The sequence below is a fragment of the Cyprinodon variegatus genome, unplaced genomic scaffold, assembly GCF_000732505.1.
Source record: "Cyprinodon variegatus isolate N-32 unplaced genomic scaffold, C_variegatus-1.0 Scaffold396, whole genome shotgun sequence".
NCBI lineage: Eukaryota > Metazoa > Chordata > Actinopteri > Cyprinodontiformes > Cyprinodontidae > Cyprinodon > Cyprinodon variegatus.
In genome coordinates this window covers 719,160-734,126 of record NW_015150849.1, presented here as the reverse complement: position 1 = coordinate 734,126, position 14,967 = coordinate 719,160, and the positions used below count along the sequence as shown (strand labels likewise).

Sequence of the window (14,967 nt, the reverse complement as noted above, 5' to 3'; positions counted from 1 at the left end):
CGATATGGAGGTGGCTCACACAATGATTTTCTTTCATCACATTGTGTTTACTGCCCTCTCCCTGTCACCAACACTTACCATAAGTCTGGCAATTGTGAGAGAAGTGTGTGATTGTGGATTCGAGGTGGCACCTGTTCTTTGAAATTCTTCTAATATAACCCTCCACTGTGTAGGTTTAAAGTCATGAAAGAACATAAAAACTGCAGAGTCAGCACAAACATGGTCCATGTAGGCAAGTAGTTCAGCTTCTTCACTTCACACAGACACACACACACACACTCAGATTCTGCCTAACTACATACACAGCCTCTGCAGCATCTGCAGCAGCAGCGTTCTCTGCTTCAGATAAAGGCCCCATTTTATTATCAAGGACACTCGACCATGGAGGGTAAATGGGTGCATTACTGCACAAAACTAAAACATGTTTGTGACAATACATGTTGTTTTTAGATCTGTTGTCCTGTGATAGGCCTCACACCTCATCAGTCCTTTTCCTTTGGGAACATGGAAACCAGATTTGCAGGGAAATTAAGAATGGATGCATCCTCAGAAACCTACAATGGCCGGTATTATTTGGGGAAAAGGTTTCAGTGACAAATAGGCGGGTTTTTTATGAGTACAATGGTTTTCTTAAGGGTTATATTTTTTAGACAATCATTATAGGAAGATTTTTTTTAGATTTCTCCTCTGAAAATGCTCCTGTTTTGTTCACATCCTACTAGTATAAATGCTTATTTCTGCACTTTTGACCATAATAATCTTATTCTTAAAAGAATTCTAGAACGTGAACGGAAACTATTATCTTAATAAATGAGTCCACATACCGTAAAAAAAATGTATAAAGGCAAAATAGTGCCAGAGCCGTCTTTGGTTTTGCACATTTCTTCTCTGTTGGTTGGCCACATGAAGAAAGGTCAATGGCATGCAGCAATAGCTAAAATAACTACTACATTTCCAAACATATACGAAAACTCGGAACAAAAACACACCAAAGGTTGTGACTCACGCTGTGTTTATGCATGATATAGCTGAACATGTCAATGATGTGTACAGGCAATGTATTGCCATCTACTGGGATGGGGTGTTATTTTACAACTAGTGGTATCCCATTTCTTAGGGAGAAAATCTTCCCTTGCACTTCCCTCATTGAGTGGACTTCACCTTTTACATTTAGTCACTGAAAATCCAGATATGTACATTTAAAAAATGTATTGGAATGTATGTGACCAACACAAACTGTAAGAAAAATGGTGAATGGTACTCTAAACAAAAATGTCCATGCCTTGTTACACTGTCCTAATTAGAATAAGGTTAAACACTGGAAATGTTGCAGCCATGCTGTCCATAGAATCTGCAACGTTGAAACTGTTTTTCACCAACAGGTTAGTTTGGCTTTAAATGACGATTATATACCAAAGGCAATTAAATACAAACTAAGTCATTTTAATCAAAATTACCCAAGTGGAGCACCAGTTTTCAGAAATGAGTAGCCAAAAAAGTCTAAGTCTCTGTCAGGTTATTATTAATAAATACCTACCCAGTCAGGTTGGCTGGCAGGGGACATATGCCTAGACTGGCTCAGATGTCAGAAGTGCAGAGATCAGTCAGCTTCAACGCCAACTTCTTTGAATCAGCGGAAGGAAAAACGCTTCATAATTAAAAACAAGCCTCTCTTCTTGTAGAATCTTTGGCTTGGATTTTTTTTCTTCAAGAGCTCAGAGAGCCAGTTTCAGTCTCCTATTTGGAAGAGGTACAGTCCCATAAAAAATAAATAAATAAATATACCCTCACTTTACATTGGCTCCAAGGTTTAATCAAAGATGCAGTCTGTACCTGAATGTGCTCCATGCGGGGCTGCAACATTTAGCATGAAGCTCACTAAGTCAAATCTTGTTCTCTACTAAAGAATTCAGCTTCTTCCACATGCTGCAGTAACCTAGATGACTTCTGACAAACTACAAAGAAGCATTTTTATGGCTTTTTTCCCCTGCTTCTCCACAGAGGGTCATGCTTTATAGAACACACTACTATATAGTTGTACAATATGTTGTAGAACCTGTTATCAGTGCCCCCAAGTCAAGCCATGGATCTCTGCATTTCTTGCAGAGTTGCAGTGGGTCCCAGCTTAAACCATTACACATCAAAATATGCCCCCCATCTTGATACTGCCACCACCGTGTTTGATCATGGGGATGGTGTGTTTTAGATTAATGAGAGGTTTCAGTTTTCCGTCATACAGAAAAATATGCATGTAGGCCTGTTATCTTTAAACCTGATCTTAGTGCTGCTGTTTTATCTCTTATGCCTGTTTACTGATTGATTATCTCAAAAAGCTATTTGAAATGTCTAATCACCTGATAGGTGCTATATAAATAGAGATCAGTTGATAAGCACATCACTCAAAGCTTAAGCTTTTGCTGCTGGTTTTCTGACTTCATTTTCTTCCACACAGTAGGTCTATCTATCCTAAAGAATAAAAACATCATTAATCCTCCAGTGGCTTTGGGTGGCAACAAAAGGATCTCAAAGGAAGGAGTTGATTTATGGGTAAATGGCTGCTACCATGACAAGTAAAGTAATGGGAGACAGCTCTTTTTTTTTTTTTTTTGTTAACAGTGTTTGCCTTCACAGCGCAACATGAACATGGAGAGTGAGAAAGGACATAACAATAATGCTTCACTTAACCATGTAGTTTTCACATTACTACGGAGGAGAATAGGTGCAAAGATGAGGGATGTGTCTGTCCATAGTTTAGCTACTTTGTGGAAGTGGACACTTTTATGAAGCAGGTTATTAGCAAGTGTGTATGTGCCGCTGGGATAAAGAAAAACCAAGTGAGGCAGTCAGGGCTGTTTTCAGACAGCCGAGGTGAGTGAACAGGCAAAAAGCAAAGACAAGACAGTCAGACACAAAGAGGCTTCTTACATTTTCTGACTCAGATCCATGGCTTGGTTTGGCAGAGCTCCATATCTCCTGAATTGCAGTGTGAGAGGGTTGATGGGTTTGTGTGTGATAGCTGAGAGGAGGCTGCAGGATGTGAACAAGCGTCCCAGCCAGCTTCCCTTCAGTAAGACTTGTTCAAACGGGCTTTGGTCTCAAACGTCAGCTTCTGTTTTAGAAATGGGTGCAGCTGCTGAGATGAGTCTCACCATGCTGGAAAAAAAATAATAAACAATAGAGGGTTAAGAGGTTTGCATTTAATAAAAGATCAGAAGAAGATGTTTCAAATGTCTTTTTTTATTAGATTATTTAAAGGTGAACTCTTATTTAGTCCACCTAATGAGGCTTGCATTCCTAATTATTTTTCAGGCAGACCAGGGAGCAGGAAACGCCTCCAGATTTCTTCTACTTCTCCGACTTTGAGAGACACAATTCTGAAATTGCTGCTTTTCACCTGGACAGGTAAGCCTTGCTATGGTTTCCCTCTGCCTAAACTCATGTTTAAGTCATCAGTGTTCGATCCACACAAATAATCTACAAGTGCTGGATTTGCCCTGCAACAAATTTTATAGGATTAAGTACACAGGATTTGATAACGCTCTTGGAGAAGGGATTATCCTGTCTGTTTTCGGTTGAGTATATTGATTTTAGTGAGATCCTTTGACTCAGAGAATGATGCTGGGAGCATGGTCATTATTATAGACTTGCTTATAGGGTGAAACTCGCCCTCTATTTTGAATTGGCTTTCTTTTACATGTGTTGCCCGGAAGAGCTAGATGTGTGTCTCATTACAACCAGATAATAGGTTAAGCACTGCAGGGAGGTGCTTGTTACCCCTAAAGAGCAGTTTGCCTGCTCCATTTATTGTCTTGTACAATTATTTAAGCTCAGGCTACCAGTCAGCCAGTGCTATATGGTTGATTCAAACTGCAAATGGAATGGAAAGAAACATCCAATTAGAATGGGAATACGTCAATTAAGCATTTTAAATATATATTCAACTTAAGAAGTTGATCAGTTTCTAATAGAACCACTAATTAGTTAATCGTCAATATAAATTATAAATATAACATGACACATGATATAATTTTGTTTGCCTTCAGGGTTAATAAAGCTTTTTTTTATCTGAATTAAATGGCTTTTAGGCATTGGTCACTTTACTAGAGTAGTATCTATAACCAGTATCCTTCTGACCACAAGCATAAAGCCTTCATATCTGACCCCTAGAGAACTACAGCAAAAAGTGGAATCAGGGTTGGCACAGTGGTGTCATTCTGTATGATGATACTGAGGTTGAGAACCTTTTAAATTAAAATTCTTGTTGGTTTTTGAATCAAAGGAAAACACTACCTCATGTTTACTGTAAAGAACAATAAAGAATCTTTGTATTTGCAGGTCTATTTCTCCTCTAAATGACCAAAACATTTAAAGGTGACTCTTTAGCTCTTGGGTGTATTAACCCACCGAAAGGATCACACCAACCTCCAGTTTCTGCACTGGTAAATAAGCGTATCTCTGCTATCGAACTACAAAAATGTTCATTTGCACATATTATACAGTTCCACTTTATATAGACCACAACTGAACGATTTTAAGTATGATATGTCCGCTTTAAATATAAATTGTGTGGTCTCTACCATAAAGCTGAGAACAAGCATGTATTAGGTCATTTAACAGGATAATAAAACAAAGCTTTTTACCCAAACCAATGCAGCAGTGGTTCAACAGAAATAAAAAATAACACCGCCTCTATTGCTGGTGAAGATTCTCAGTCATCCAGGTACAAATGAGCTAAATAAACAAGCCACTGGATTTTGTTTCCAAGTTTGAAGACATTTCGAGCCAAACAACCCCATTCCAAAGGGGAGGACCCGTTAGTCCGGTTCAATTTGCATGTTTTATCAGCCAAAACAAGGCTTTTAAATCTCTACAAAGCCTAAAACTCAGCACTATTGCTGGCATTTCAAATTGAAAAAGCTTCCTGGATGAGAAAGAAAAACGTCTTGAAACTTGGAAACAAAGTCTTTTTTTTTTTTTTTTACTTTTTTTGGAATTACCTCTATTGCTATTTTAGGTGCCAGACCTGCAACTGTGCCGTCGGGATTTTGCCAAAAGTCCACATACGCAATAAATACTCCTACGAGCAGACACAGACACTACTGTACATAGTATACTAATACATAAACTACTGCTACTGCTACTGCTACTTGTTTAACATGTTACATATGTACATAGAGTACCACAGGGCCCCAATATATCACACCCCATAGTGCTTTTTTCTTCTCTGCACACGTTTGATTTGATATTTACATGTGTGCCGCCTTCCTCCACCTTGCACGCCTGTGCCGGTACACTTTTGTCAGCTTTTGTCACTTTGAAGGCATTACCCACTGTCTACCTTTCAGAAAATCTTGCATTTTGAGTGTCTTCCAATTTTAAGATCTACTTCAACATTTGAGCTTGCAGAAACTATCTGAATATTTGAAAAGAACTTTTTTGTAGCTGTCCTACTGTAGTATAACCCTTTTTAGCAGACACACTATAGTCGATCAGAATCCATTATTAATCCTGTTATATCTAGTAATGACTTTGCTTACCAACTTCCAACTATTGAAGAGAAGCGGTTAGCCTGAAGTCGCTTTGGTAGAAGGAGGAAGAGTACCGCCTTTAGAGGAGGGATTTCCTGAAAAGTAGCAAATCACAGGTAGGTTGTTTTGTCCAGTGGGTAATGCTTTCAAAGTGACAAAAGTTGTGGGTGATTTATTGGGGCCCTGATGTACTTTATTTGGCATGTAAAATGTTTAACAAGCGAGTGAGGAGTAGTTCATGACAGAGGTCTTCAACTGGGGGTCTGTGACCCCTAGGGGATCCACAGAGGAACTGCATGGGGGTCACGAAAGTTTTGGTTGATTAGACTTTTTGCAATTTTTTCCACTAATTGAAATGTCTTTAAATACACATTACCATGAATTCAACACACTGCAGTGGACAGAAAAATGGAGGTAGAAGATGTCTTTCAGTCATCAATGCACACATTCAACGACACACAGGAAGCTGGGCATCGTTTCATTCACAACACCCGTCCCATCAACCAGGAATCAGAATCAGAAATACTTTAATAATCCCAGGGCGAAATTACTTTCATTACATGACTCCATCTTTAATAGATTGACTATAGGACCAGTTTGATATAACACACTTTCATTCAATATATATAATTAGGGGGTCCCCGCTCCATCTTGCCATCAGTTTGGGGGTCCTTGGCCTGGAGAACGTTGAAGACCCCTGGTTTATGAGCCTCTATTTAAAGCTGCTTGTAGGGAGTATTTCATGGGTGGGTAGACTTTTGGCAGAATCCCGACCCCATATGCATCCTGCAGAAAACCATTCGGGTGGGCAAAAAAAAAAGAAGAAGCAGGTATAAGGAGTCTGGAGGATTGGTTGGAGATTGCTTTCTCTGTTTAATCAAGATCTTTGAAATGTCATTGAACAAGACTATGTACTGACAAATATTGACAAAAAGAGTTTCTAAAAATATTAACAGCAGTTCTATAAATGTGCCAGTGCTATTTTGGTGTAAAAGAAAAGATACATTTTTTTCCTCTTTGTTTAAATAAATTTAACTATAAGCTTTTTCTTCGCTCTAAATATTACTATAATTGAAGTGTGAGAAAAAACAGCAGACTTTTTTTTTGTTACCAGAGGTACCTAAAAATGTTGCCAACAGAGACTCCTGCACACATATAGGTGCTCCTTTGTCACTTGGGTCCAGCTAGACGGTGCAGTTTTCAGGTCCTGAATGCGGTCCTCTGTAGGGTACAGTTTCATATGCTCACTCGGGCCATTTGTGTGTCGGTCTGATCCCAGGAGGCTCACATTTAGTCTCAGATGGTTTCAGGGTCATTGGGGCAGCAAACATACAGTGAGGTAGGCTAAACAGGAGCTGAATAGGTACAGTGTTCAGATATACAGTAGAAGCCTCAGAGAAAAAAAAAACATAGGATTGGACTTGTTGAATGCAAATAAACCTGAAGCAAACATGGAAGAAGACATGAATACACATGTTTAGGGAATCTTGTTATTGTGTTGTCTCTTTAAGACACATTAAAATTAGGCAAAAAGTATGCTTTTTTGTGTTAAGTATGGTGTGAGCAAGAAACCAGAAACACTGAATTAATTCTGAATTTTTCTGGTGAGTTAAAACCAATTCTGTCAAATAATGTAATAACAAAGTTATCTGAGTTTTCTCCTTTTATTGTTGGGCATCTTCATACAGATTAACACAAAGTTGTCTGCACATGTCCACACAGGAAAATCCATGCTGTTTTAAATCATATTCCATCCCACAGAAAATGTTGTTTTAATTTTTTAATCACACCATTTAACATATTTCTTAATATTTCTACATCCTTTGACGCTTAAAGAGATTTGGCATTTGCTGAATCTTTATGACAGCACATGATGAAAGGAGTAAATTCAGCTCATAAAAAAACTGAGCAGGGGCTCTTTGTTGACACTTTCACAGAAAGGTGCTTCCCAGCTGCATGCGAAAGTTGGAAACTGTGAAAAACCAAGAAACCTGGATGTCAATAAAATCAAACATTCCCTGCGATTCTCATCAAACTCTAAATCATCTCTAAATGTTTGTTTCTCCATGTCATTTTAGGATCCTTGACTTTCGCAGAGTGCCTCCGGTGGCAGGGCGACTTGTCAACATGACAAGTGAGATCAGAGATGTGACGCGTGACAAGAAGCTGTGGAGGACTTTTTTCATCTCACCAGGTAGAGATCCTGTCTGTTGCTCCAACCTGGCAGTGAGATGTAAGGCGATGAAACAAACTCAGAGGAGCAGTATTTAACTGTTTTCCTTTTGCTGCGAACCAGCTGAGCAGTCTGGAAATGACGTTTGCTCTAGAAGTAAGACCCATCAGGCAGACAAACCTCTGGTCTCCTCTTCCAAACAGCGGCGAAGGCCTGAGTGTGTTGTAGATATAGCGGAGCAATGCAAAAAGTGTACACATGGTGGCACTGTAGCTCAGCATTTTGTCAGTAAAATGACAGGAACTCTATTTAGGAAACATAAATAAAATAAAATAAAAATGAAGATAAAACATATAAAATAAAAAATCCAGAAAATGTAAAGTAAGAATATCTTAATGATGGGTAGAGGTGATGGGGAGAATAAAATCAGAACCTAAGCCAAAAAAAAAAAAAAAAATGGCAATATACCAAATTATACAAAACTATTTTAAGAATTGATAATACAAATGAATTGCAAATGAATAATAAATAAGATAGAGATTATTAATTCTAATACAGCAAAGAAATCGCATTTCATTCCCTTTATTACACTTATTCTTAATCATCTTTATTTGTAATTTCAACTTTGTACATTACAATGAAATCAGTCTGTCTTAATAACACTTAAGATTAATAAACCACTGCCAGGTTCTTTTTTATGTAAACCAGGATCACTGCTGGGTTTTTTTTACATCCTCACCTCTTTGTCATTTACTCTCTACGGCATCCACAATTTCATCGTCATCCATATCAACTATAGACAGGCATTAAGATGGCTGAAACACTGATGGCTTATCTGTATCTGTCTCCCCTTCTACTGCTTTAGCAAACAATGTCTGCTTCTACGGTGAATGCTCCTACTACTGCTCCACTGAGCACGCTCTGTGCGGTAAACCAGACCAGATCGAAGGCTCCTTAGCAGCCTTTCTACCAGACCTCAATCTGGCCAAACGCAAGACCTGGAGAAACCCCTGGAGACGCTCCTATCACAAGCGCAAAAAAGCAGAGTGAGCAAGTTTATTTTAATTACTCAAAAAAAGTTATATGACATCAATTATGGAGGGTTTTTTTTATTGCATGTTGGAATTTATCTAAATGCTAAATTTCATGCTTTCAGGTGGGAAGTTGACCCAGATTATTGTGACGAAGTGAAGCAGACGCCCCCGTATGATCGAGGGACAAGATTGCTGGACATCATGGACATGACCATCTTTGATTTTTTAATGGGTAAGCCGGCCAAATAATTTTGGTTAAACTCTCATAGTAATTAAAGTACCTATTATAACAATTATTTTAGATATATAAGAGATGAGGAATGTTTTATCACTGTAACACTTTCCTTTGTATTCAGGCAACATGGATCGTCATCATTATGAAACCTTTGAGAAGTTTGGAAATGACACTTTTATCATTCACCTTGATAATGGAAGAGGGTAAATATATTCAGCTGTTTTAATGCTTTCCTCTTTTGGCTTTAATTGTGTTGCCCTTGTGTCTATCTCAATAAAAGGTTTCTGGTATTTGAGAGTGCCTAAATACACAACACATTTACAATGTTTCAACAACAGATATAGTCTAATTATAAGGGATTTTATGTGATAGACCAACAAAATACAGTTTAGTAGCTTCATTTCAAATATTTAATGATTCTGAACTAATTGCATTTAAGCAAAACTGAGTGGCATGCAGCTCTGTTTATCCCTCAGTGCTTCAATACAATACCGTAATAAGTGAAGTGTCAGTCTCTGTGTCTGTAAAAACCTCAGAGTTTACTTAATACTAAGCAAACTAAACTATAACCAAGAAATTGGGCAGATATGTCAGTCATTAAATTATGTAGAAGTTTAAAGCAGGTTTAAGTAATTGATCACATTTAGTGTGCTGCAGATCACTGTTCAATTATAATGCCAAATTGATAAGATTATAATGGTAAAAGATGCAGGCCTAAATGTACATGTCTATGGACCTAAATTACCATGGCAGAGAAGGAGAGCATTAATCAGAGAAGCAGCCAAAGAGGCCTATGATGACTAAACAAGAGCTCAGGAGGGAACATTTGTTAGCAGGATACTTATTAGTCATGCAATCTACCAATATGGCCTGAATTGAAGAGTGTCTATAAGAAAAGTATTGTTAAAAGAGTAAAAAAAATAAATAAATAAAAGTTTGCAGTTTAAAAAGAACAAACCTTCCTTGTTCAAATGGGGCCAAACTTAAATAGTTGGACCTAAATAGAATACACTATAATGAACTGCTCCCCATGATGAAACATGGTGGTGGGTATATCATGCTGTGGGAAGGTTTTTCTCTGTTCTTTGTTTTTTCTGTTTTTATTCTTTTCTATCTATGTTGTTGTTGTATGCTGTTCGCTACTATGAGTTGTGGTGTCGTGTTAAATCCTCATAAATCACATTAAAGTTGTGCCATGACAAAATGTAAAATAGTTGAAGAGGCATGAGTAATTATCATTGAAATATTATTAATTGACATGTCTGTTTACTCTTTAAAGACTGAATACTGAATATATCTGTGATAAATCACATGTTCATGTTTTTCCCTTTGGTTGTAGATTTGGAAAGCACTCACATGATGAGCTGTCCATCCTCGTACCTCTCAGCCAGTGCTGCAGGTGAGATTTTCTGTCCATTTCCTGATAGATTCTATAATCTTGAATTACCTAAGCAAATGTTTTAAGGATTTTTATGCACACTCTAAGTGAAAAAAACATCTTAGGTCAGAAGGGATGTTATAAAAATGTCACTTTATCCTCATCCTTCAGTCTCATCCAACAACAATCATTCTTTGGGATTTTGTTTTATCTTTACAAAACTGCAAACAATAGTAAAACTTACAGTGAGGGAAATAAGTATTTAACACCCTGCTATTTTGCAAATTCAAATTCTGAAATTGTCATCATAGGTGCATGCCCACTGTGAGAGACATAATCTAAAAAAATAAATAAATCACAATGTATGATTTTTTTAACTACTTATTTGTGTGATATGGTTGCAAATAAGTATTTGAACACCTATCTATCAGCTACAATTCTGACCCTCATAGACCCTCAAATGCTTATTTTCATCACTGTAAGCCTCTCAGCCCATGATCTCCTAAAATGCAAACAGTAACACTGCTTGTCTTGCAGGAATCATATTTTTTTATATTTGTTTCTCGTCCTTATACAAACAAGTTTTCTTTCTAGATCAAACTTAACATTCTGCCATTAACTTCAGTTAGATTTTAACTTAAGTTAAGAATCTAATGAGAGTCAAAGTGTGGGGGTTAAAAAAATAAACTCTTTTTAAGAAGCTGAATGTATTTTTCTTGTTGTTACTTTAGGGTCAGGAAGTCCACTTACTTGCGTCTCCAGCTGCTGGCCAAAGAGGAGTACCAGCTGAGTTCACTCATGGAGGAGTCCCTGCTGCGGGACCGCTTGTCCCCTGTACTCATCCAGCCTCACCTCCTGGCCATGGACCGGAGGCTCCGACTAGTTCTGCAGGTTCTGGCGGGCTGCATAGAAAAAGAGGGCTATGTTAATGTTGTGGAGGAGGACCTCTCTGGGGACACAGCTACTCACAGGGGCCCGGGCCATAGGTAGTAAGGGTGAGAGTCGTACAGGGTGACAGCACTGACACGTAGCCCTAATGGACCACAAGCAGCATTGCCTGTTTACCTATTGGGATTGGACCAGAAATCCCACCTCTGAAATCAAGCTGAATTCAATGAATTCCAAGACTGCCGTCATTGCCTCTATAGAAACTGCTTTTAGGTGTGTTTGTATAAAAAATAAAATAAAAGATCATGCTTATGTGGAGGCTTTATAATTGTCATATACAGCCATATGTTTTACTTTTTTATTGTTTTGTTTGATCTGTTTAAGACATAAAGGAACATCTGCTGTGTTTTGGCTTTTGTCCTGGTATGTTTTATTTGTTTTTGCAAATACATAACCAAATGCATCACACTGACTCACTGACTGACTGAAGGGCATATAGTCAGACCTTTTAAGCTTTATCATTTATCGTGATATTACAGAAGACTTTCTTATAAACAAAACAAGATTTATTGTTTATAGTGAATGTTCCAAAGCGTATCTCATGCCTGGACGCTAAAGTCTTACACAAAGGAGAGTATGGGCTTGTCCAAAAAATGTTTGTAAGCTTTATTTCCCTTGGCACAAATTTACAGGATGACAAGCTAGATTTAACTACCTACTTCAGAGATTAGGTATGTATTTTACACTGTAGAACATGAAAATTCTTTTTTTTACTTTGCCTTAGTTGTCTATTTTATTTTGTTTCAATCTTGCACTACATGTATTTAAACAAAGAGCATAAACAAAAAAGTTAATACATATATACACCCTCTTGTGCAACCCATGTCTTTCCATCTTTAAAAAATGGTTTGTTTAATTTGCTAAGATTTAATTAAGCCTGTCTGCAGTACTAAGTCATTTTTTTCCTCTTTATTCTTTCATGCAAGATTTGATGATTGAGTTTTTATTTATTTTTGATTTACATAAAGGAGAATACCCTGCTGTTACTTATTCATTATACTTTTGTTTTAAATACTGCAAATTAGAATGTTCATCTTGAAAATTACATACAACTTTTCGAGAACTTATAGGTTGCTGATGAAGGTTCTCAGTCATCCAGGTCATAGTCATTCCGTAAAAATTCAAAAAATATCCACTGGACTTGGTTTCCAAGATTTGAAGACATTTCGCCACCTCCTTCCATCGTTAGCCTGTAATATCTGAACCTGTCTGTGATTCTAGGGGTCGGTCGTTAAAGATATAAGACTCAAACTCACTGCGGATCCAGACATTTGAATTGAGAAAGCTTCCTGGAAAGGTGGCGAAACGTCTTCAAATCTTGAAAACCAAGTCCAGTGGATATTTTTTGAATTTTTACGGAAACACTTATAGGTTGCTTTTCAGACCTTTCCTGGAACTTTCAGAATCTTTCATGGTAATTTCCGTCTACTAGTTGTATTAGGTACTCTCATTGATCTTCCATTGACACTACTAGATATTTGAAGAAACCCTTACAAACAGACCATGTATTTTCAGGAACATGCACTATACTTTCTGGAACTTTCAAGGAAAGCTTTATATTATTATTTAACTCATAATAATTAACTTGATTTACTTAAAAGTAAGTGAATTCATTTACTTACATTTAGGAACCAATGAGGTGAATTGAAACAAAACTTTATTTGACTATATTGTTAGCTGTTCCAGAAACCCCAAGGTGCTTTGCAGACTTTCCAAGAGAAACCACCTTTAAATCAACCCATGACAAACTCTGCCTCCAAAACTTATTTACAGTAAAGCTATTAGAAAGGCTCAGAAACATGTCAAGTAAGTTCTGAGAGATTTCAATTAAGGTTATATTATTTACTTGTAAAGTTCCAGAAAGGTTCCTGGATGTATCCTGGAAGTTTAAGGAAGGTATGGGCTGTATCTTGCATTGCTAACATCCTTTTTATTGTTTACCATAGAGATTGGCATTCCATGGTATATTTTTCTGTTCTGGTGATGCCAAACTACAAAGATGTTTAATTTTATAGGTTAAGTTGTGCAAGTATTGCCAGTGCAATTGTATTTGTTTATGTTTAATTTTCTAGGGGTCCTGTGTATTGGCTAACCTGGTACTTGTGCAATGGCAGATCTGCAGTACTTGAATGTTTTTGGGTTGGCAGTATTAACAGATTCCCAGAGCAGAACAGTGTGAAGTTGATTAAAACAACGTGCTTCTGGGTGAAAAAGGAAAACAACACCTCACCCAGACATAGGGATAACCATGGGACACTGTTTCATGTTTTTGATATTTTCTGTGTAAATACCTATTACTATTTGGAAGATCTATCAAGCTGCACTGTGCAGTGATTTGCTTCTGTTTTCTTGCATTGTTACTGTGAAGTTTATGACATGAATAAAGTGTGCAATAACAAAAAAAAAGCTGCACAAAATTGCCTGTATATTTAGATATGGCTGCAGATGTGTGAGCTTTTTTGCCTGAAGGGCTGCAAAAGGCGTTTAAAATCCTGTTGCTGTCCATGGTGCTGAAGATATAGAGCTAGTAATCTAGTGTTTTATGTGACTTGCCTGAGGTGCTGCTGGACGACCATAGCATTTCCGTCAGCAAGGGCCATTAATAGCGCAAACACCAGCACCAATTTTTCTTCAGCTACAATTAAAACAGAGCCACGTGGAGCATATGAGATTGTCAATGATAATAATTGGACCCATCTGCAGGGCCAGTAGTGGGGATACAAATGACATCAAGGTGAGATTTATTTGGGAATGTGCTTTGAATTATGTTTATTAGTGGATCCTATTTTTGCATTGAAACACTTGTTTTTTATGGGCAAAAAGCAACAATAAAAAAGAAAAAAACAATATATTCACCATTTTCAACTCAGAGTGAACAAATGTACACTCTTTTTGTCAGTAGAGGGAGCCAGTAGGCAGCTTTTCAGATTAAAAAACAAGTAATATGATAGCTCACTAGATGGCACTAGAGCTTTGTTATAGTAGCTACCTTGTTTACAATTGTGACGTGTTTTGTTGTCCTGAATTGACATCATAGCTGGGAATTACTTTTTGTGTTTCACAATAGATATTGTTTAGTGAGTTTTATAGAAGCTTGAGAACTAGGTTGAGATGGACATCCATCTGATGGCGTAACAGTGCAATTAAAGCTTCTTTATTTGAATAAACAAAAAGCCACCTAAAGACTGTGGATTGAATGTATATTAAATATATATATATACATTTGGAAAGACAGTAATGCTCTCAATAAAATTGTTTCCCCTTTTTTTTGCTTTTTTACTGAAAAAGCTATTAAGCTATTAAATCATATATCGAGATGTGGTGTACTTATTTTTGGTTATTGTACGCTTCCTAATTTTAACATGGTAACATTCTTAAGATAAAAAGTTTGTAAGACAGTGTCTCATTTGTCTTTGCCTTCAAAACGTCAAGAGTATCAACACCATTCTAGATCACTCCCAACGGGTATTGATGTTGTTTACCCACCGCAGCACACCAGCCCACATCCCCCACCTTATTCAGGGGCAGCTTATCCTGCCTAGTAACAACATCAAACTCTACTGTCCTGCCTCTATGGCAACAGAGAGACACCCTTTTTGGCCTGCTTCCGATTGATCCGAGGTATTACTGGTTGGATCCTCAAACACCCAATTAAATTAAAATGGATGTGC

At 37.4% G+C, this 14,967-nt stretch overlaps 1 protein-coding gene across 1 annotated transcript in view; it reads left to right on the top strand.

Annotated features, from left to right (window-relative positions):
• Positions 1 to 12,470, top strand: part of LOC107092808 (extracellular serine/threonine protein kinase FAM20C-like) — a 47,078-nt gene extending 34,608 nt beyond the window's left edge. The window contains exons 4-10 of the mRNA XM_015387465.1: positions 3,310 to 3,402; positions 7,607 to 7,722; positions 8,567 to 8,747; positions 8,858 to 8,967; positions 9,092 to 9,173; positions 10,310 to 10,369; positions 11,080 to 12,470. Of these exons, the coding sequence (XP_015242951.1) occupies positions 3,310 to 3,402; positions 7,607 to 7,722; positions 8,567 to 8,747; positions 8,858 to 8,967; positions 9,092 to 9,173; positions 10,310 to 10,369; positions 11,080 to 11,338 (901 nt within the window). The 3' untranslated portion in view covers positions 11,339 to 12,470. The remainder of the gene's footprint in view (positions 1 to 3,309; positions 3,403 to 7,606; positions 7,723 to 8,566; positions 8,748 to 8,857; positions 8,968 to 9,091; positions 9,174 to 10,309; positions 10,370 to 11,079) is intronic.
• Positions 12,471 to 14,967: the final 2,497 nt, after the last annotated feature.